At 55.0% G+C, this 22,358-nt stretch overlaps 1 protein-coding gene and 2 long non-coding RNA genes across 4 annotated transcripts in view; 1 reads left to right on the top strand and 2 right to left on the bottom strand.

Moving 5' to 3' along the window:
* Positions 1-1,846: 1,846 nt before the first annotated feature.
* Positions 1,847-4,559, bottom strand: LOC144334960 (uncharacterized). Its single transcript, XR_013405303.1, has 3 exons — positions 4,319-4,559; positions 2,510-2,671; positions 1,847-2,156 (listed from the first exon to the last, which is right to left on the bottom strand). It is a non-coding gene; the product is annotated as an uncharacterized LOC144334960 (long non-coding RNA).
* A 10,853-nt stretch (positions 4,560-15,412) lies between these two features.
* LOC144334963 (uncharacterized) lies at positions 15,413-20,681 on the top strand. Its single transcript, XR_013405306.1, has 2 exons — positions 15,413-17,882; positions 20,520-20,681. It is a non-coding gene; the product is annotated as an uncharacterized LOC144334963 (long non-coding RNA).
* Positions 16,316-22,358, bottom strand: part of UBAC1 (UBA domain containing 1) — a 46,787-nt gene continuing 40,744 nt past the window's right edge. For both annotated transcript variants that reach the window (XM_077967129.1, XM_028834604.2), the window contains 2 exons: positions 21,935-22,073; positions 16,316-16,864 (listed from right to left, as the gene is read on the bottom strand). In XM_077967129.1, coding sequence (XP_077823255.1) covers positions 16,749-16,864; positions 21,935-22,073 — 255 coding nt within the window. In that variant the 3' untranslated portion in view covers positions 16,316-16,748. The remainder of the gene's footprint in view (positions 16,865-21,934; positions 22,074-22,358) is intronic.

Raw genomic sequence — 22,358 nt, 5'->3', positions numbered from 1 at the left:
TGATCTGCCTGCCTCAGTCGCCCAAAGTGCTGGGATTACAGGCATGAGCCACCCCGCATAGACTTTCTTTTTTGAAATGGAGTTTCCCTCTTGTTGCCCAGGCTGGAGTGCAATGGTGTGATCTCGGCTCACCGCAACCTCTGCCTCCCGGGTTCAAGCAATTCTCCTGCCTCAGCCTCCCAAGTAACTGGGATTACAGGAGTGCACCACCACGCCTGGCTAATTTATTTATTTATTTATTTGTGTGTGTGTGTGTGTGTGTGTGTGTATTTTTAGTAGATGTGGGGGTTTCACTATGTTGGCCAGGATGGTCTCGATCTCCTGACCTCGTGATCCGCCTGTCTCGGCCTCCCAAAGTGCTGGGATTACACACGGTGCCCAGCCGACTTTCTTTTTTTAATTTTTGCAAAGGTAATTTCAACATATTACCACTTCTCCTGATAATAGGGTTTTAACAAATATTATTAGGCAGCTTCATTTTTGCTGAGTTGTGCTTTTAAAAAGAACTACATTAGGTCGCTGGAGATTAAAACATTTACCATTTAGCGGGCAGGGCCGGTCAGGAAAACGGGCTAAACAGCTGGCTTAGCTTTAGGACTTCCCTCGTTCCCTCCTCTCCCTCCAGTCCTGGGGACGGAGGCCTGGTGTGGGGGTCAGCGTGGCCACTGCCCACTCATGCATGGGAGTGCGGCACAGCCCACTCCCCTACGACCTCCAGGCTGGGCTCCAGGAGTTGGCGGGGAGCCCCGGGTTGGGGATCTCCGTGCCCCAGCCCTTCCCGGTCAGGCTAGTTACCTTCCACAGCGCAGCACGCACCTCTGTCTCCACTGACTTGCAAGGCTAAAAATGTGCAGAACCCAAACCAAAACGTGCCTGCCCGTCATGTTTAAAATACCACTGTCGGCCGGGCGCGGTGGCTCACGCCTGTAATCCCAGCACTTTGGGAGGCCGAGACGGGCGGATCACGAAGTCAGGAGATCGAGACCATCCTGGCTAACACGGTGAAACCCCGTCTCTACTAAAAATACAAAAAACTAGCCGGGCGCAGTGGCGGGCGCCTGTAGTCCCAGCTACTCGGGAGGCTGAGGCAGGAGAATGGCGGGAACCCGGGAGGCGGAGCTTGCAGTGAGCTGAGATCGTGCCACTGCACTCCAGCCTGGGCGACAGAGTGAGACTCCGTCTCCAAAAAAATAAAAATAAAAAATAAAACAAAATAAAATAAAATACCACTGTTACAGATGTATTATCATATAACGTCTGGCACGGTAGCTCACGCCTGTAATTCCGGATCACTTGAGGTCAAGAGTTCGAGATCAACCTGGCCAACATGGCAAAACACCCCCACCCAGTGTCTACTAAAAATACAAAAATTAGCTGGCCATGGTGGCACACGCCTGTAATCTCAGCTACTGATGCTGAGGCAGGAGAATCGCTTGAACCCGGGTGGCAGAGGTTGCAGTGAGCCGAGATCACGCCATTGCACTCTAGCCTGGGTGACAGAGCAAGACTCTGTCTCAAAAAACAAACAAACAGAAAAAACAAATTTATTACCATGTGGAAATTATTTTATGATGAAACATGCATATTGATTTGCTTAAATAAACTGTTCTGATTCTTACAGTACTTCAGACCCAGCATGGAAATTTTGAAAAATCACAGTTGATAAAAAAACATGAGACTAGCTTGGGTCTCAAGTTTTTCTTCCTTGGAATTTTGGTTTTTCATGAACTTTCTGGGAAATGAAATTTAGTAGTTTGGTGGCATTGGTTAGTTCATAGAGGATGTAAAATGGAGGGATTGGGTTCAACGCCTTAAAAATCACAAAAGTTACAACTGGAAAGAAAGGTGGAGGCAATTTTTTTTTTTTTTTTTTTTTGTATTGAGGTGAAATTCACATAACAGGCCGGGCGCAGTGGCTCACGCCTGTAATCCCAGCACTTTGGGAGGCCGAGGCGGGCGGATCATGAGGTCAGGAGATCGAGACCATCCTGGCTAACACGGTGAAACCCCGTCTCTACTAAAAAATACAAAAAATTAGCCGGGCGTGGTGACGGGAGCCTGTAGTCCCAGCTACTCAGGAGGCTGAGGCAGGAGAACGGCCTGAACCCGGGAGGCGGAGCTTCCAGTGAGCCGAGATCGCACCACTGTACTCCAGCCTGGCAACAGAGTGAGACTCCGTCTCAAAAAAAAAAAAAAAAAGAAATTCACATAACAAATGCAGCCATGTTAAGGTGCACAATTCAGTGCCGTCTGATCCATTCCCAATGCACCGCAGCCAGCACCTCCACCTAGTTCCAGAACACCGTCATGCCCCCCAAAGGAAACGCTCACTCCCCATTCCTCCCTCCCCCAGCGCCTGGTAACCACCCATCTTTGTGTCTCTGTGGATTGGCCTGTTGTGGACGTTTCATAGAAATGGAATCAGACAACACGTGGCCCTTCGTACCTGGCTTGTCCTGCTCAGCATGATGCCTTCAAGGTTCACACCTGTCGCTGCATCAGGACTCACCTCCTCGCGTCTGGTCGACCACACGTTGCCCACCCACTCCTCCACCGGCGGGCTTCGTGTTGTCTCCACCTCTTGGCTGCTATGAACCCCTTTGACTTTTTGAACTAACTTTCAGATTCACTCTTGTAGTTTCAAGGTGTGAAACACCAAGCCATGTCGAATCTACAGAGGGTGAAAGAAACCCGCAGGTTCAGGAACGGTGCAACCAGTGGCCTGGCAGCTGCAGGTCCCCTATGCTGGGGGCCTTTTTTTTTTTTTTTTTTTTTGAGACGGAGTGTCGCTCTGTCACCCAGGCTGGAGTGCGGTGGCACGATCTCCGCTCACTGCAAGCTCCGCCACCTCCCGGGTTAACGCCATTCTCTTGCCTCAGCCTCCCTAGAAGCTGGGACTACAGGCGCCCGCCACCACACCCCGCTAAGTTTTTTGTATTTTCAGTAGAGACGGGGTTTCACCGTGTTTGCCAGGATGGTCTCGATCTCCTGACCTCGTGATCCACCCGCCTCGGCCTCCCAAAGTGCTGGCATTACAGGCATGAGCTGTGATGGTTTCCCAGATGCCCGGGATTACAGGTCTTGACTGCCCGCCCAACCTTTTGACAGTTCTTTGGTTCTATTTAGGTGCCAACCAGCAGCACCTCTTCCTTGCAGCACCTAAAATGTTCTAAGCATTGGTGCCAGGAAAAACCACAAATCTAAATTCCAGATCCTGGCCAGTACCGTGCACCCCTACAGACACCACCAGACACAATGACAATTTCACTTAAATAAAAAGTTCAGGCCGGGCGCGGTGGCTCACGCCTGTAAACCCAGCACTTTGGGAGCCTAAGGTAGGAGGATCACGAGGTCAGGAGATCGAGACCATCCTGGCTAACACGGCAAAACCCCATCTCCACTAAAAATACAAAAATATTAGCCAGATGTGGTGGCGGGCACCTATAGTCCCAGCAACTTGGGAGGCGGAGGCAGGAGAATGGCGTGAACCCAGGGGGCGGAGCTTGCAGTGAGCCGAGATCATGCCACTGCACTCCAGCCTGGGCGACAGAGTGAGACTCCGTCTCAAAAAAAAAAAAAATTCAGCTCCTCCAGTGCTCAGGAGTCTCATGCAGCCTGTGCTACAGTACTGGACAGGGCGCCCATGGAGCACTTCCCTCCAAGAGAAAGTTAACTGGACAACACAAAAAGAGGCAAAAAGAGGGAATTCGCATACGTGCACTGTGTGTGCCTGTGTATATACATGTGCAAGCACATGCGTGCGTATAGGCGTGCATGTGCACACACATGCACATCTGTGTTCATGCATGTAGGTGTGAGTACAGGTGCATGCATGTAGACGTGTGCATGCATGTGCATGTGTATGTAGGTGTGTGTGCATATGCCGGTATGTTCATATGTGTAGGTGTGTGCTTACACCTGTGTGTGTGCAGGCATGTGCATGGATGTAACTGTGTACATGCATGTAGGAATGCATGCAATGGATGTAGGCACATGCATGTAAGTGTGCACACAGGTGCATGTATGTAGGTGTGAGCGCATGTGTGGGTGTGCATGCATGTGCATGTGTGTGTGTGCATGCCTATGGGTGTGCATGCATGTGCATGTGTGTGGGTGTGTGTGCATGACTGTGGGTGTGGGTGTGTGTGCATGCATGTAGGTGTGAGCATGTGTGTAGGTGTGCGTGCATGTGCATGCGTGTGGGTGTGTGCATGTGTGGGTACGTGTGTGCATGTGTGTAGGTGTGAGCATGTGTGTAGGTGTGCGTGCATGTGCATGTGTGTGGGTGCATGCATGTGCATGTGTGTAGGGGGCATACTTGCGTGCTCTCAGGAGGTGGATGCTCTGACAAAGGACAGTGCCATCCTTCCCACAATGACCCAGTGCAGGCAGAGGCAGTGCGCTCATGAAGGCATCGGAAGCAGCTGAGAGCTGGGGCAGCCAGGTTTGGTTGCACTGAGTGAAGTGAGTGGGAACCTGAGAACCATTTTCTGGGGGTTACACCTGGGCACCCTGGTGCAGTGTGTCACGGGATGCAGGCTGGACAGCCAGTGTCAGAGCTGGGGACAAAGGCCAGGTGAGGAGGGCACAGTCCTCCCTTCCGGTGGGTGGCAGCAACCTCCTCTGCAGTGAGTGCCTCCAGCAGGAGCACCCACAGGTGTAGCTCAGGGCTTGTGTGCATTTTTCACGAAAATCCCCAGCCCTAAGTGGCACGCACAGAGTCACCCCTGTCCTGCCCCCCGTCCTCACCACCCTCGCAGGGCCCTGCTCAAACCCACAAGCCCAAACCCGTTCCTGCCCCTGGGGACTGCAAATCAGCCATAGTCCCTCCCCACCATGCACCACCTGCTCCCCAGCCTCTGAGAGGCCAGTGACACAGCAGACAGCTCCAGGGCTGGCAGTGGCGTGAGGGCAGCCGCATCATGGATGTGGCGGGGCCAACCTGGATAGGAGGGAAACAGCCAGAGCGTCCGCCGTCAGCGAGGGTCACCTTGGCCCCAGATTCACTCCTGGGTAGGGCCTGTGGGGTCAGATCCCCTCCCTCAGCGAGCCCCAGGGAAGCATGGGGTCTGACTACCTCCATCCCGGGACTGAGTTTGGAGGCCTCAGTGCTTGGCTGGCAAGAGCAGCCACCTGGGGACACGGTGATTAATTCAGCATCAGAATGCAAGTGTGGGCGTTTCCAGGAGCGCTGAGGTTCAGGTTTGGGGACGGAGGAGAAAAGCAGCTCATTTTCAAAAAGCACTGAGAGGCTGGACCCTGTGGCTCATGCCTGTAATCCCAGTGCTTTGGGAGGCTGAGGCAGGACTGCTTGAGGCCAGAGTTCAAGATCAGCCTGGGCAACGCAGCAAGACCCCCTCTCTAGAGAAATTTAAAAAGTGGCTGAGGGCAGTGGTGCACACCTGCGGTCCCAGCTACCCTGGAGGCTGAGGCGGGAGGATGGCTTGAGCCCAGGACTTCCGGGCTACAATGAGCCGTGAGGGCTCCACTGCACTCCAGCCCGGGTGACAGAACAAGACCTAGTCTTTAAAGTAAATACATAAAACCTAAAAAAAGAAAACGGCCAGTTGCGGTGGCCCACGCCTATAATCCCAGCACTCTGGGAGGCTGAGGCGAGCAGATCATGAGGTGAGTAGTTAAAAGACCAGCCTGGCTAGCATGGTAAAACCCCGTCTCTACTAAAAATAAAAAAATTAACTGGGTGTGGTGGTGGGCACCTGTGGTCCCAGCTGCTCAGGAGGCTAAGGCAGGAGAATGGCGTGAACCCGGGAGGCAGAGGTTGCAGTGAGCGGAGATCTTGCCACTGTACTCCAGCCTGGGTGACGGAGCGAGACTCTGCCTGTGTGTGCAAAAAACAAAAACAAAAACAAACAAACAAAGAAAAAACAAGGAGAGCCCTGCAGGCTCTCCTTAGGCTGGCCTCAGAGGTCTTCAGTGGTCAGAGGGTGCGAGGAACTGTGGCACGTGCTGATTGGGGCGGCTCCCACCACGCCCTGGGATGCACCCTGGCTGGGACCAGTCTCCAAATTCCCCTGCATCCGTCCCAGGCTGGGAAACTCTCCAACAGAGTTGCCTCCAGTCACTGCATGGGAAGCGGTGTCTCAGCTGAGCCGGACCCTCTCGCCTCCAGCTAGTGCTGCGGTGACTTCAAGTGACCAGTGACACCAGGTGTGACAGCTTCACACAGCATTTATCATGCTGCACTCAAGGGCTCTCTGAGTGGCCTCTCCACGTGGCCTGGGCTTCCTGGCAACGCAGCCGCCTCGGGGCAGTGTGACTTCCTGCGTGGTGGTGACTCAGGACAACAAAAGCAAGAGGCAAGCAGGTACCACAGGGCCTTGCTGAGGCAGCCGGGGATCTGCTGACACCATTGGTGGCCAGTGAGTCAGAGGCGGAGGTGCCAGAGACCCCGCCCGACGGGAGGAGATCTGAGAGCCTGCAGCCACAGGCTCCTCCAGGACTCGAGCACCAGGGCCACACAGAGAGCCATTTCTCTCCAGGGCAGGCCAGGCCGGGATCCCCCAGTGCCCTAACCTGCTCTGTGACCACAGGGATGTGGCCTTGGGGATGTGCCCTGCCGCGCTGGGTTCCAGTGCAGGACTCAGGGCTGGCCACCTGAGAAGCATCTCCAGGACATTCCAAACCTGGAACACAGACAGCATTGTGGCCCTACTCTGGAAGGCTGCGTGGAAGCCAAGAAGTTGTCCTGGCCTGTCCTGGCGGTGCCTTTGGCCTTGCTTCCTGTCCTTGTCCCCAGGGGCTGCGCCCCTCCTACTGCCTTCGCCAGCAGTGCCAGCCCGGTCCCAGGCACCCTGGAGCTGCTCCATCCCCATCAGGGGCCAAGAGCTGCCGGTCCACACCAGAGGCCCCGGTCACACAGGAGCCACGGGACAGCCGGAAGGGAAGCCAGGAGGCCTTGTTGGGGGAGTTGGGCACATGCCTGGCCTCCCCGTGATGCTCCCCCACACAGAGCACACAGGCACACACACACACACCTGTGCATGCACACACGCATGCCACAACACCACACACACACCTCACAGGCCACACACGGGCGATGCCGCAGGCAGAGTGTACCGCAGCCCCACAGCCAACACCCCTGCCCTCTGGGCGAGTCCGCTTCCGAGCTCACTTCGAGGAGGATCTTTCTGGTGACAGAGCCAGTGCTGTGGGCGGGAAGGCCCCAGGCCCTGGAGCCAAGGCCCCACCTGACCATACCTCCTGCTCTGTGGCACCTGTGTCCCCCTCCACCCCTGAGCCGGAGTAAAATTGTTTCTCTAGACTCTGAGGCTGGGATCAGGATCTGGAAGTCAGGATCACCTCGACCTGCCACGGCAGTGGCTGCTGCGGCAGAGCCAGGACGCCGGGTCTCCTGTCTCCATCCATCTCCACTCAAGGACGGGGGTGCAGATCCCAGAGCTTCTGTCAGGACCCTGCCAGCTTGCAGAGCCGCTGCGGCCACAGGGCTCCTGGTCCAGTGCCTGCTCCACCACGGCCCTCGGCACCCCTGGCTGCGGCCCTGGTGCCCCAGACTCACACCGGGGCAGGAGTGTGCTCTTGGGTGTGGGTGGGGTCCACTCTGACAGGGAACCACCTGGAGGTGGTTGGCCCTCCATCTGGAAGGGCCCTCACAAGTCTGGGATCCAGGCCCTTGTCATTCAGGAGCCCACGAGGGGTCAGCCATGTCCCCAGAGGGGAAGGGGATATGCCTGGGCTGTGCAGTCCACAGCCTCTTGAAGCAGAGGCCAGCCCAGGATGGGGCTCGCAGTTCTCGGGAGCCTGGGAGGCGGCAGTGGGAGGGTGGACATCCCCGCCTGCCCCACAGAGAAGCCAAGTGCAGGGCAGGAGCGGGGCCCCACGGCCCAGGGGGCGCGTGGTTGCTGAGAGGAAGAGCGCAGCTGCCTGGGGGAGGCTGGGCACGATGCAGGGCGGACAGAGACCCACTGCTGGGGGAGAGCCAGGCTCATGCCCCGCTGGCACCAGAGCCTGCCCACAGCCCGGGGACTGCCTGGGAGGTGTGGGAGGACCACACTGGGGGCCCTACACAGGCTGGGACTCATTTTGAGCCCCTAAGGACAGGTTGTGGGAGAAGGGAGCCTCTCTTGGGAATGTGGAGAAGACAGTGGGGCACCTGCTGGCCAAAGAAAGCCCTGGGCCCACATCCAGTTGTGTGGCAGTGAGAGTTGGGGTCAGGGCACTCAGCCATGCTCCCCGGCGACTGTTGGGTGATGAGCAGCCCGACTGCAGGCCCTGGCCCTGCCAGCCCTGGGCTTAAGCTAAACCCAGCAAAAAAGGCCCTGTCTGGCCTTGGAAAGCCCACCGTGCCCTGCGGGGTATGAGGCTGGCAGGCCCTTGAGGACCAAGCCAGGAGACATCCCTGGCGGAGACTCAATCCCAGGAAGGTGCCGGGGGTGCACTGGCAGGTTCCTCTGCAGGGAGCCAGCTCTTGGCTCTTGTGTGCCAGGCCAGGGAGCCCCCCTGGGAGTGGGGCAAGGGTGGACCTTACTTAAGTGCAGCTGTTCAAGGGGAGACTGTGAGGCGGGAAACCAAAGCGAGCTCTGAGAGCTCGAAGAGCCACTCACTGCCTCGGACCCCCGCCCCCCAGCCCTGCCCAGTCTGCAGCATCCAAACCCTTGTCTCCCAGAGCCACACGGCTGTGTTCTCCTCTTAGGAGCCAGTCCCCAGCCAGGCACCAGACGTCCTCACCTGGAGGCGGCTGTGCCTTCCAAGCCTCCGCTGGGCACAGAAAGTTGCTTGCAGGTGCCACACCTCACCCCCAGTCCTAATCTGGGAAAGAGCCCCTGGGTGGGTGGGGGCACGCCGGGCACACGCTGTCTCTGGGCGGCACTCTCATGGCTAGGAGGCTCTCATGGCTAGGAGACTCGGCCACGTCTGCACATAGGGTTCCTTCTCACCAGCCTGTGCTGGGCCCACAATGCCAACCGTGCCCTTCCTCTGGCTGAGGCTGTGCCCAGCACATGAATGCTCTGCCCACCCCACACCCCACAAATGGCAGCTCATCCTCCTGCCTTCCTGTGGGACCGAGCACGCCTCCGAGGGCAGCGAAGGGCACAGGTGCGAACCCCACGGCTGGGCTGAGGCGGACCCAGGCAGGCCCCACCTGCTCCCTGGATGCACAGAGGCCCCGATGGTGCTGTCCCCACACCCCCAGCAGGACTGTCCTCTGGGATTTGGGCTCCTGCGGTCTATGGCTCCCATGCTCCCCGTCCCAGCCCCACTTCCCACCCGCCTGTTCCACCTAGTGTTGTCCCAGTGCCGCCACGACCAGCCAGCCCTGAAACAGAGCAGGGCCCTGACCTCGAGAAGGATGCGGGCTGGTGGACCCCAGCCTGTCCCACAACCGGTACCTCCTGGAGCCCCCCAGTCCCCACCAGCTAACAGTGAGCCCCACCCCTGCCTTCAGACTCCTCACTCGGGGTCCCACCACCATGCCATCTCGCTACAGTGACCCAAGTGGCTGGGCCACCTCGCTCTGTGCCTAGGGGGAGGAATGCCCTGCTTGCGTGGACGGCGCCTATCAATGTCTTGAGCACACCATCTCAGGGGAAGTCACCCCTCCAGCGGCTGACCCACGCTGTCCTGGAATCTCAGCGTGATCCCATTCCACGAGGAAACACGTGTGTCATCGCCGAGCTCGGCCGCCTGCGCAGGAGGGAAGCTGGCCAAGTGAGCACTCCAAATCCCTCCACCTTCCCTGCATACACGTGACCTGCCTCAGCGCCACACCCTGGTCTAGAGCCCTGAGCATGGCCACGGGGGCCTGCCCGGAAGAAGAAAAACAGCTTAGCAGAAGCTCAAACTGACACCGATGGCCCTTAGCTCAACAGAAGGCTGTGCACTGGCACATTGTGTGGGAGCACCCACGCCCCCCCAGAGCTGGGCAGCCTGGCCCAATGGGCTGAGAAGCCACTTGGCCCTCAGCATCTGGAACAAAACTGCGCTCAGAGCCAGGGTTGGGCAGCTGCCTGCCCCTAGCTCATGGGGCCACTGTGGCAAAGGCACACGCGGACAGCGGCGTTACTGGTCATGGAACTGAAGTCCACGTAAAGGAAGAATTTCTAGAGTTTGCCAGCCATTCTGTTTCACCTTCTAAGATACAACCTCAGCCCTAAAATACGCGCGCCGGACACAGGCTTTGTTCACAGGGACGGTGTCTCGCCCATGTGTGTGCTGATGGCCTGGCCCAGGGAAGCGGCAGGACCGTGACCAGGCCCAGAGGGCTCCCCACCCCGCCAGCAGCCGGTGCAGGAGCAGAAACCACATTCACCAGGGCAGCTGCGACGTGCCTTCCAGAACCCACATGCGCACGGCCCACCGCCCCGGGGAAGGTCTCGGTGGCACAGGGTGTTCACTCACCGCCGTGGCTCTTCCCGGAACTCCACGACTGCAAGCAAACCGCCACCAGGTTAACATATGGATCCACGCTCACCAGAGGACAGGGCTGAGTGAGAACGTGCATCCCCAACCCCAGGGCCCCGGGGGGCTGAAAGGCGGGCGTAGCAGAACACGGGGCCAGTGGAGGAGGCGCACCTGGGGAAGCTGCGTGTGCAGGACCAGCCAACGGCAGCAAACTCAGCATCTCTGAGGAAAGGCACACGCTTCCCTCCTCACGGCCGCCACATCAGGCAGGTGTTGGTGTGACCCCTTGCCCACCTCATGGACGCTCAGGCCACAGCAAGAAGATGAGCCGGGCAGCCATCGAACCCCTGGAAAGCACGGCTCCGCAGCCCGCAGTACCGGGAGCCGCCCCGAGGACACACCTGTCCAGAGGTTCCTGGGAAGCAATTTCCAACCTCGACTCTTAAACCCACTGAGGAGAACATTCTCTTCCGACTCACAAGTTTGCCAAAAGAGGATGGCGGGCGAGGGGGGCACTGTGGTTGGCTAGACCCTGCTGGCATGGGACGGGCCAAGGGCCTGTGGCCTGGCACGAGGGTAGGGGACAGGCATCTCTGCACCCAGGTCCTAGAGCTGGAGGCCCAGGGCTCACAGGCCCATAGCCCTGCCCACTTCTCCTGAGCAGCACCTGCATCGAGCAGAGCCATCTAGACGGGCTGACCGCGGACAAGGGTCTCGGGTGCTTCCTCGCCTCCGCCACCTCCCTGACTTCAAACACACTTAGAAAACCAAGTCCCCAGCGTTTGGTGGGGAAACACCACTGGGTTTCCACACTGACTGCATTTTGTTGAAAGTAACACCCATCAAGCTGGGTTACATGTGAAGCTTTGAGGGAAAGGGCTCTCCACAGGCCACGTTTAACTGCCGGCCTCATAATCGGAAAATACAGGGGATCCATCTCAGACCGACTGTGCCTCCCAGTGATCCCCACAAGGCCACACAGCCACCTGGCCCGTGCATGCCCACTGGGGTGAGGGGCACGCGGGGGGCGGTCTGTGGATGTGGCAGAGCCGCTGCGCTGCTCGTTCTTGTTTCTCCCGTCACCGGGACCCTCAGCAAGCCCAGCCCTGCCCCAAGGGGGACTGTGGGCCAGAGCAGCTGGCAGGGGACGGCCTTGTCCTGCCCAGCTTTCCCAGGGCCGGCCCAGCCCTCAGCAGCTGAGACCGAGAACGGGGCTGCCTGAGCCTTGAAACAAATGGTTTTAAACAGTATTTCTGGCATAGTCTTCGTTCTCGCTGAGTTCTCCAGGAAGGCTGCTACCAGGTCACCTGTCCTTTGCTGAATTTGGAACTTCATCCAGGACAGGGGCCCACTCCTGAGAATCACAGCTGACGGCCACATCCCACGGGCGCTGTCACTGAGCCCATCCCGGCCTCAGCCCGAACGCGTCACTCTCAGTGTCAGAGTGAGTCCACTCACAGGGATAAGGGACTGACAACTATACTCTTCCTTCCCCGGTGCTGCCGCCTGAGAATCCACACACTCAAATGCACAATTTGTTAACATTGCTACCTTTTCTCTTCTATTCCTGTATGGTCAATGGACTTTTTGTTTTATTTTTGAGATGGAGTCTTGCTCTGTCGCCCAGGCTGGAGTGCAGTGGCATCATCTCAGCTCACTGCAACCTCCGCCTCCCGGGTTCAAGCAATTCTCCTGCCTCAGCCTCCCTAGTAGCCGGGAATACAGGCACCCGCCACCACGCCCAGCTAATTTTTAATTTTTTTTGAGACGGAGTCTTGTTCTGTCGCCCAGGCTGGAGTGCAGTGGCATCATCTCAGCTCACTGCAACCTCTGCCTCCTGGGTTCACGCCATTCTCCTGCTGTAGCCTCCCAAGTAGCTGGACCCTACAGGCGCTCGCCACCATGCCCAGCTAATTTTTTGTATTTTTTAGTAGAGGTGTGGTTTCACTGTGTCAGCCAGGATGGTCTCAATCTCCTGACCTCGTGAGCCACCCGCCTCGGCCTCCCAAAGTGCTGGGATTACAGGCGTGAGCCACTGCACACAGCCTGCCCGGCTAATTTTTGTATTTTTAGTTGAGACGGGGTTTCACCATGGTGGCCAGGCTGGTCTCGAACTCCTGACCTCGGGTGATCCACCCATCTCAGTCTCCCAAAGCACTGAGATTATAGGCATAAGCCACCGCGTCCTGCCAGTAAACGGGTTTTTAAAGCTAGGCTTGTATACAGGTTGTATTTTCTCTAAATATCATTGCAAGAAAGCAAAGGAAGCATTTAGAGGAGCTCCGTTATAAACAGGGGGCTGAGATGCCTGGCCCCACCCAGGCCCCATGCCCAGGCTCGGTGCAGTGTGGCCACACAGACTCACGGTGTCAGCAATGCCACGGGTAGGCAGCCTGGCAACGTAAGCCTAACATCACCACCTCGATCTGGAACAGAAGCCTCCCACACCAGATACTCCGGGAACTGCGGGTCCCAGCACCTGAGGCGTTGCTGGGGCGGTTTTCCAGATACCACCAGCCCCACCTGAACCCGAGTGGAGCTGCCACCCAACTGAGGCTGCCACCCGAGTGAGGCTGCCACGAAGCAGAGGTCCCACAGCAGGAGCCGCTGCAGACGAGGGGCCGCGATCCACAGGGCGGGCTCTGGAGGCTGCTCCGCTGAGCCCGGCCCGGGTCAAGGCCGAGTGCTGTCAATAGCAGAGGCAAATGGCACAGCAGGCGAATCCGAGCGAGGCCCATGAAGGCAACTTGACCTCAGGTCCTAACCACGAGACACGAAGCTGTGGCTGCCACCCGCTTGACAGAACCCCACCCATCTGGGGCGGCCACAGCTCCGGGTCCCCAGACGGGAAAGGAAACCGGCCTCAGGAGCAGGAGCCCGTGGGGAGCCAGCGCGAGCTCCCGGGGGCCGTCCTGTCCCCTCCCTCAAACCCAAGAGCAACGTGGGAAGGAAGCAGGCATGCGGGAAGCCCCTCGAGGCCAACGGCTCCTGCCTCTTTCCAGGAGTCGTAAAGGCACAGGAGCACAACCAAAATGAATACGGCTGCGCTGACAGGCACTAATAGGCTTTTCTTTTTTTGAGATAGGGTCTTGCTCTGTTGCCCAGGCTGCAGTGCAGTGACACAATCTCAACTCACTGCAGCTCCGACCTCCCAGGCTTAAGCAATCCTCCCACCTCAGCCTCCCGAGTAGCTGAGACTATAGGTATGCAACACCACACCTGGCTAATTTTTTGTATTTTTTGTAGAGAGGGGTCTCACTATGTTGCCCAGCCTGGTCTCAAACTCCCAAGCTCAGGCGATCCTCCCACCTTGGCCTCCTACGGTGCTGGGATTATAAGCATGAGCCACCACACCTGGCCCCAGTAGGCTTTTCTTACTGAGGGATCTCCTGAGACAGGGCCTTGCTCTGCTGCCCAGGCTGGAGTACAGTGGCCAGATCACAGTTTACTGCAGCCTTGACCTCCTGGGCTCAAGTGATTGCCATGTCTCAGCCTCCCTGAGTAGCTGGGACTACAGGTACATATCACCTTGCCCTGCTAATTTTTGCATGTTTTGGTAGAAACAGGGTCTCACTATGTTGCCCAGGCTAGTCTCGAACCCCTGGGCTTGTCAAGCAATCCTCCTGCTGATCCTCGGCCTCCCAAAGTGCTGGGACTCCAGGCGTGAGCCACCGCTCACCCGGCCTCCTGAAGCATCCTAACGGGAGACATGCATGAGTTCGTGTGAAGCCCGATGGGGTGATTCCCTTACCTGCACCCACCTGCCCAGGGCTGGGATGTACCGGGGCCAGCCCAGCACCCCCGGGACATTCTCAACTGGGGGCTTTGCTTTTCTGTAGAGGATGAGAATGGAAACACAGAGCCCCGGGCACCCTGTCCAGGGCCGTGCTTTAAGTTTAATGTGCATGGGAAGGCTGTAGCCCCAGGGCCCGGCCCACAGCTTCAGGATGGGGCAATTTCACAGTGTGGGAGCAGAGCAGGAAAGAAAAGTTAGGAGACCTATGAACTATGTACTTTGAATTTGCAGAATAAAAGATTTAGTTGTCATTCAAAAAACAAAACACAGGCCGGGCGTGGTGACTCACGCCTGTAATCCCACCACTTTGGGAGGCTGAGGCAGGCGGATCATGAGGTCAGGAGTTCCAGACCAGCAAGGCCAACATGGTAAAACCCTGTCTCTACTACAAATACAAAAATTAGCTGGCTGTGGTGGCGCACGCCTGTAATCCCAGCTACTCAAGAGGCTGAGGCAGGAGAACTGCTTGAACTCAAGAGGCAGAGGTTGCAGTGAGCTGAGACAGTGCCACCGCACTCCAGCCTGGGAGACAGAGAGACTCCGTCTCAGAAAAAAAAGAAAAAAAAAAAAAAAAGAAACACAGGCCAGGCTCAGTGGCTCATGCCTGTAATCCCAGCACTTTGGAAGGCAGAGGTGGGTGGATCACTTGAGGCCAGGAGTTCGAGACCAGCCTGGCCAACATGGCGAAACCCAGTCTCTACTAAAAATACAAAACTTAGTGAGCATAGTGGTGGGTGCCTATAATCCAAGCTACTGGGGAGGCTGAGGCAGGAGAATTGCTTGAGCCCAGGGGGTGAAGGTTGCAGTAAGTCAAGATCACGCCACTTCACTCTAGCCTGGGCAAACAGTGAGACTCCATCTCAAAAAAAAAAAAAAAAATTAGACGTTGTGGCGTGCATCTGTAATCCCAGCTACTCGGAAGGGTAAGATTCGAGAATCACTTGAACCTGAGAGGTGGAGGTTGCAGTAAGCCAAGATCAAGTTACTGCACTCCAGCCTGGGCAACAGAGTGAGACTGTCTTAAAAAACCCCGTCTCTACCGAAAATACAAAAAATTAGCCAGGCGTAGTGGCGGGCGCCTGTAGTCCCAGCTACTTGGGAGGCTGAGGCAGGAGAATGGCGTGAACCCGGGAGGTGGAGTTTGCAGTGAGCCGAGATCGCGCCACTGCACTCCAGCATGGGCAACAGAGCAAGACTCCGTCTCAACGGAAAAAAAAAAAAGAAGTGAGATTTGTGGGCTGGGCACAGTGGCTCACACCTGTAATCCCAGCACTTTGGGAGGCCAAGGTGGGCAGATCACGAGGTCAGGAGATCAAGACCATCCTGGCTAACATGGTGAAACCCCGTCTCTACTAAAAATACAAAAAACTAGCCAGGCATGGTGGCAGGCGCCTGTAGTCCCAGCTATTCGGGACTAGGCAGGAGAATGGCGTGAACCCGGGAGGTGGAGCTTGCAGTGAGCCAATACCGCACCACTGCACTCCAGCCTGGGCGACAGAGCAAGATTCGGTCTCAAAAAAAAAAAAAAAAAAAAGTGAGATTCGCAACTTTCGAAAAGCATTTTTAGTATTTCTGCCCAAAGAGTTTAAACTAACTTTAGTTTTAAATCTAAACCTCAAAAACAATGAAGAGATCTAGACGTGTGAAGAGAAACATTTTCTGAAAACATTCTTACTGAGCTAAAATACAGCCAGAGCTCTGCTAAGGTTCCCACACCAGTGGGCAGGGAAGGGAAGAGGAGGGGCTGGTTCAGGAGAGAAGTTCAAAACAAACAGCTCGGAACTGACTGCTTCCAACAACAACGAGCAGGCTTCACAACAAACAAAACTCATTTTCTCACTTTAAGACACAGGTAATGGTAATGTTTTTTAAAACGAAAAAAAAGGAGGCGGCCAGAGGCAGGCAGGCGCTGCCGTGCTCAGGCCCAGCACCTGTGTCCCGGGAATACGGGCTCAGCTCCAGTCCCTTAAATCCAAAAAACACGAGGCTTTGCCCACCAAACGACGCCACAAGACCGCCCACATGCTGCGGTGGCCCCGGCGCCCACTCCGGGTGGGAGCAGCGAGCACGGAGCCGTGGGGATACAGCCTCCCAGGGACGCATGGGCTGCTTCTGCGGCACCAAGAAAAGACCAAGATAGGAAATAGGAAAAGGGATTTTATTAAAGAAAAGTCATCTGTGAGTGACTAAAGTAGCATGCTTGACGTTAACACTCTGGGTTGAAACCTACCTCCGTCAAATAACACGTGGACTCTCCAAGCAAACGTCTATGGGGCAATTCAAGCAGCGACTCAAGAGCCCAGAGGAGCACTGGAGAGGAGGCCATCACTCCATTTCCCAGCACGACAACCACTTTTTTGTAAACACCTGGCAGATGCTAAAAATACGGCTTTACACACGACCGTCACCGAAGTTTATAAGCAATAAGATCAGAGAGCGGGAGCAGCCGCGGCGCCTCTAACAGTCCAGGGCCGAGGTGCTGAAGGTGAGTTTCAGGTGAGGTCCGCTCTGCCCAGTCTCCGGCCGCGCCAGGGGGCTGCTGTGGCCGGACAGCCAAGTGGGACGGCGCCACCTACGTGCGATTTAGTGTCTGGAAGATTCTAGAGATCTGCAGCATGACGGGACCCGTTTCTGGATCATTCATCCACTGGGTGCTGTTCAGCGGGTTCTCTAGCATGTCTTCAAATGCTGCAGGGAAAACAGAGCCAGCCTGAGTGCCCATGCCCCCACTCAGCCAACAGGCACAGGCGTGACTTTCCTCTTCGGCAGCTTCCTAACGAAGAGGGTGTGTCTCCAATACAAAGGCCACACAGAGCTCACTGCTAAGTGTGCACTCTCAGGCTGAAACCCACCCAACTCTGTCAGATGCACCCATCAAATCAGATCTGATCACAAACAATCATGCACTCAATTCTGGCAGGTGGGCAGCATGCCTGTGCATGCTCATGGCACCCACACTCTGGGCAGCTGTCTGGCAGCCGCCAGGGCTCAAAAATCATCTCCCCCAACAACTCCACTTCCAATCCCACCCCGAGAAGGTCAGCAGATGCAGAAAGGACACACAAAGACACTGTTGCAAAGTTAACAACAAACTGGAAAAACGTAATGCTCAGCCTTAAGAAAATTACTTCTTTAAAAAACCAGCGCGTTTAAAATGCAACACACCACTTCTTCAAAATGAAAACTTGGGTTTTAACAGCTTTACAAAACTGTTTCCCCCAAACAGGTGGATTTTAGCAAACAGCTCTCCACTCCACCCACTGTGAAGGAACACACGTTCTGCTGGCTGCCGGCCCCTCTGCAGGATCGACGGCTCCATGCTGACCTGACACACAGGGATGCACTTCAGCGTAAGTGGCCCCAGGCCTACAGGCTCCAGGGACAGTGCTCACTACAGGAGTTCACAGCCATTCACGGCCCAGTAGCGTGTGGCTGAGCACAGAGCTCAGAGTGAACCCGACTTGGCTCTGTTCGTGATCGGAAACAACCCCCAGGCCCTGAAACAATCTCTGGTGTTCTGATTAAAAGTCCCCAAAAACCACTTTAAAATCTCTGAAAAAGCCAGGCGTGGTGGCTCATGCCTGTAATCCCAGCGTTTTGGGAGGCCAAGGCGGGCGGATCACAAGGTCAGGAGATCGAGACCATCCTGGCTAACACGGTGAAACCCTGTCTCTACTAAAAAAATACAAAAAACTAGCCGGGCGCAGTGGCGGGCGCCTGTAGTCCCAGCTACTAGGGAGGCTGAGGCAGGATTATGGCGTGAACCCGGGAGGCGGAGCTTGCAGTGAGCTGAGATCCGGCCACTGCACTCCAGCCTGGGCGACAGAGCAAGACTCTGTCTCAAAAAAAAAAAAAAGAAAAAAGTCCCCAAAAACCACTCTTAAAATCTCTGAAAAAGCCAGGTGTGGTGGCTCACGCCTATAATCCCAGCACTTTGGGAGGCCAAGGCAGGTGGATCACAAGGTCAGGAGATCAAGACCATCCTGGCTAACACGGTGAAACCCCGTCTCTACTAAAAATATAAAAAATTAGCCGGGCATGGTGGCAGGTGCCTATAGTCCCAAGCTACTCAGGAGGCTGAGGCAGGAGAATGGCATGAACCTGGAAGGCGGAGCTTGCAGTGAGTCGAGATCGTGCCACTGCACTCCACCCTGGGTGACAGAGCGAGACTCCATCTCAAAAAAAAAAAAAAAAAACTCACAAAAAGTCCCAGAAAGACAATGACAACCTGATGTCTACGAGAACAAACTATAAGGTACGAAACAGCTGTTTCACACGCAGGGCGGGGAACTTAATTTCCCATTTCCTCTCAAAAACAGCAAAATAAATTCTGGAAGGATGAAAGAGTTGAACAAAAAGATAAAGAGTTAAATACGAAAAACCACACAGATGATTATTTATCTGAGAATTTAATTTTTTTGGAGACAACGACTTGCTTTGTTGCCCAGGCCGGAGTGCAGTGGCGTGATCACAGCTCACTGCAGTCTTGAACTCCTGGACTCAATGATCCTCCCACCTCAGTCCCCTGAGTAGCAGGGACTACAGGCACATGTGCCACCACTCCTGGCTGATTTTGCTTTTTTGTTTGTTTGCTTTTTTTAGTAGAGAGGAGGTCCTGCTATGTTACCCAGACTGGTCTTGAACTCCTGAGCTCAAGTGATCCTCTTGCCTCAGCCTCCCAAAGTGCTACGACTACAGGCATGAGCCACCATGCCCAACCTGAGGAAGGACTTTCTTCTCTATATCCTAACTTCTGTATGTCAGAAAATGCCACACAAAATTAGAGAGCAAAAACCGTTTACAATACGCAACAAAGGCAGATGTGCTTAACATCCAAGAAGCTATTAAGGAAGCTCCAGGATTAATATTGCAATAGAAAAACAGATGTGCCGGGTGCAATGGCTCATGCCTGTAATTCCAGCACTCTAGAAGGCAGAGGTGGGAGGCTTGCTTGAAGCCAGGAGTTCAATACTAGCCTGAGCAAAAAAAAAGAGACCCCATCTCAACAACAACAAAAAAATTAGCTGGGTATGGTCGTGTGTGCCTATAGTCATAACTACCCAGGAGGATGACTTGAGCCCAGGAGGTCAAGGCTGCAGTGAGCTGTGATTGCACCACTGCACTCCAGCCTGGGTGACAAAGCAAGACCCTGTCTCCAAAAAAAGAAAGAAAACAAATAGATGATATGCATACACAATATGTAAAAGAAGAAATGCAATGACCAACAGAAAAGTATTCAACATTGCTAATACCAAAAAGAATACAAGTTAAAACAATGGAGGTCTTGTCTATGATATGGAGGTGGGCAAGTGTGTGTGCTGGGGGCAGATCTTGCATGGACAGTGGCGCCATCACTGCACTCTAGCCTGGGTGACAGAGATAGAGTCTATATCTATTAGAAAAAAAAAAAAAAGTTCTTGGACAGACCCCAAGGCAGCACACACTAATATCCTAAGGTATACAAACAGCTGGAGAGCTAGGAGGAATATGCTTTCAGTGCAAAAGGAATCACTAAGAATAAAAACAAACTCACAAAAGTCCATTCTCAAGTTTTAGAATTTGGGTACAAAGAAGATCCCTACCTCACACCACACACATACTTCTAGGTAGATTATGGACTTAAATAAGAGAAACTTTTAAAATATTTGGAAAAAAATTTAAAAAAGGAAAACATTTCTGACTTTGGGATAGGAGGGTTTTCTTTTTTCTTTTTCCTTTTTTTTTTTGAGATGGAGTCTCGCTCTGTCGCCCAGGCTGGAGTGGAGTGGCACGATCTCGGCTCACTGCAACCTCTGACCCCCAGGTTTGAACAATTCTGTGCCTCAGCTCCGGAGTAGCTGGGATTACAGGTGCATGCCACCACACCCAGCTAATTTTTTGTATTTTTAGTAGAGACAGGGTTTCACGATCTTGGCCAGGCTGGTCTTGAACTCCTGATCTCGTGAGTCACCTGCCTCGGTCTCCCAAAGTGCTGGGATTACAGGTGTGACCCACCACACCCCGCCATGGAAGGTTTTCTTTAAAGCTTCACATCCTAAAAAAAACCACCCTGAAAGATATCAAAACATGGGATTCTGCCCATCAGCATGAGTAAATAAGCCAGAAACTGAACAACGGCATCTGCAGCACAAATAAATGGGAAAAGGGTCAGCATCCAGGAGGTGAGGACCTTTCTGAATGAATAAGAAAACAATCCGGGCCGGGTGCGGTGACTCACGCCTGTAATCCCAGCACTTTGGGAGGCCGAGACGCGCGGATCACAAGGTCAGGAGATTGAGACCATCCTGGCGAACACGGTGAAACCCCGTTTCTACTAAAAAATACAAAAAACTAGCCGGGCGAGGTGGCGGGTGCCTGTAGTCCCAGCTAGTCAGGAGGCTGAGGCAGGAGAATGGCATAAACCTGGGAGGCGGAGCTTGCAGTGAGCTGAGATCCGGCCACTGCACTCCAGTCTGGGCGACAGAGCGAGACTCCGTCTCAAAAAAAAAAAAAAAAAAAAAAGAAAACAATCCAAGAGAAAAGAAGGCCAAACACTGAGCAGACGGTCTCTCACAGCCGAGATTCTACAGATGGCCAATACACTTTTGAAAGAAGGCCAGCCTTCAAGATCAGGGCATGGCCATCACAGCTTCCAGAGACACTTCCAGCCTGCTTGGGTGGCAAAGGCCCTCCCAACATCCCGGAACTCAGCTCCCAGGGACCAACAGGTCTGTAATCCCAGCACTTTGGGAGGCCGAGGCGGGTGGATCATGAGGTCAGGAGTTTGAGACCAGCCTGGCCAACATGGTGAAACCGGTCTCTACTAAAATACAAAAAATTAGCCAGGCATGGTAATGCACGCCTATAATCCCAGGTTCTCAGGAGACTGAGGCAGGAGAATTGCTTGAACCTGGGAGGCAGAGGTTGCAGTGAGCCGAGATCACGCCACTGCACTCCAGCCTGGGTGACAAGGTGAGGCGCTGTCTCAAAAAATAAAAAAAAGGGGGGGGGAACATCGGGAGTGGCACCACATGCAGACAATCCAATGACCCCTGGATTCCCGGTGCCTTCCATCAACAAAATACTCCACAACCCCCACAAAGAACGCAGTCAGTCAGTCACAGAGGCCTGCTTAAAACGTGATTCTACTTACACAAAAGCAGTAACAAATGAGAGACTGTTTGAGGAGACACAAATATGGCAAAACTCTACAGGGAAGCAGAGAGGTAAGCCACGGCCACGGCGACGGCCAGGCTGGAGGGAGGGATGAGGTACGTAGGGGAGGGGCACCCCAGGCCCAGAGCTGAATGGCAGATACACGGCTATTCGTTTTATCCTTCTTTAAAGTTACAACATCATATATACTTTTGCATGTAGGTATCTGACAATAAAAATAAACAATTGCCATCGAAGACCCTGAGGAACAGTAAGAGCAAAAGCCCACACCACGCCTTGTTCTCATGTGAGTTCCTAAGCTGCTGGTGTGGTCTCCACCCCGCTGGCCCTCGGAAAGCCACTGGCACTGCTTTTCTGAAGCCTGTGTCAGAGTCGTCGCCCAGGAGACAGTCACACCACGATCAGAACCTGACCTGTGGGCTCCGTGGTGACGTAGCAGAGCTACACCCGCAGGATGCCAACCTGCATGGCAGGACGTGCTGCCAGCGCACGGCGATCCTCAGCGCTGGATCCTCCGCGTCGCCTCCACAGCACCCGCACGTCCTACGAGGGAACCAGCCAGCCTCCCCGACCCGTGACTTAGCGTAAAGAAGGCGCACATACCTAGCAATGTTTTTGGGTTGGTCAGGCCCAGCTGCACCACCGGGTTATCCAGGATGGCCTGAAAGAGAGGACTGTCGGGGTCGATGCCCTTGTCCAGCTCCTCCGGAGAGGGCTTCCGGTCCCCCAGCAGCCACTCGCACTGCAAAGCCAAGAGCACCAATGTCACTGTTAGCGCCTTCAGTGCCTCTGCAAGACGCCACCAGCAGCAGGCACAACGGCTCCTGCACCTTTCTATTGAGCCCCCGAGGCTGATCTCACTGGAAGGGACCCTACCACGAAGACAAGCCCAGTCTGGATTCACTGCTGTGCATGTCAGACCAGGCCGGACTGAGAAGGAAGAGCTAGTCTGCTTTTCTCTGCAGACGCTGGCATTGCCCAGCTTGCCTGTGGTCCTGTTATGGGCAGTCAGTAGTGCTGGAGCCAT

The sequence above is a fragment of the Macaca mulatta genome, chromosome 15, assembly GCF_049350105.2.
Source record: "Macaca mulatta isolate MMU2019108-1 chromosome 15, T2T-MMU8v2.0, whole genome shotgun sequence".
Taxonomy (NCBI): domain Eukaryota; kingdom Metazoa; phylum Chordata; class Mammalia; order Primates; family Cercopithecidae; genus Macaca; species Macaca mulatta.
The sequence above is the reverse complement of the archived record's forward strand: the minus strand, read 5'-3'. Positions and strand labels throughout refer to the sequence as shown.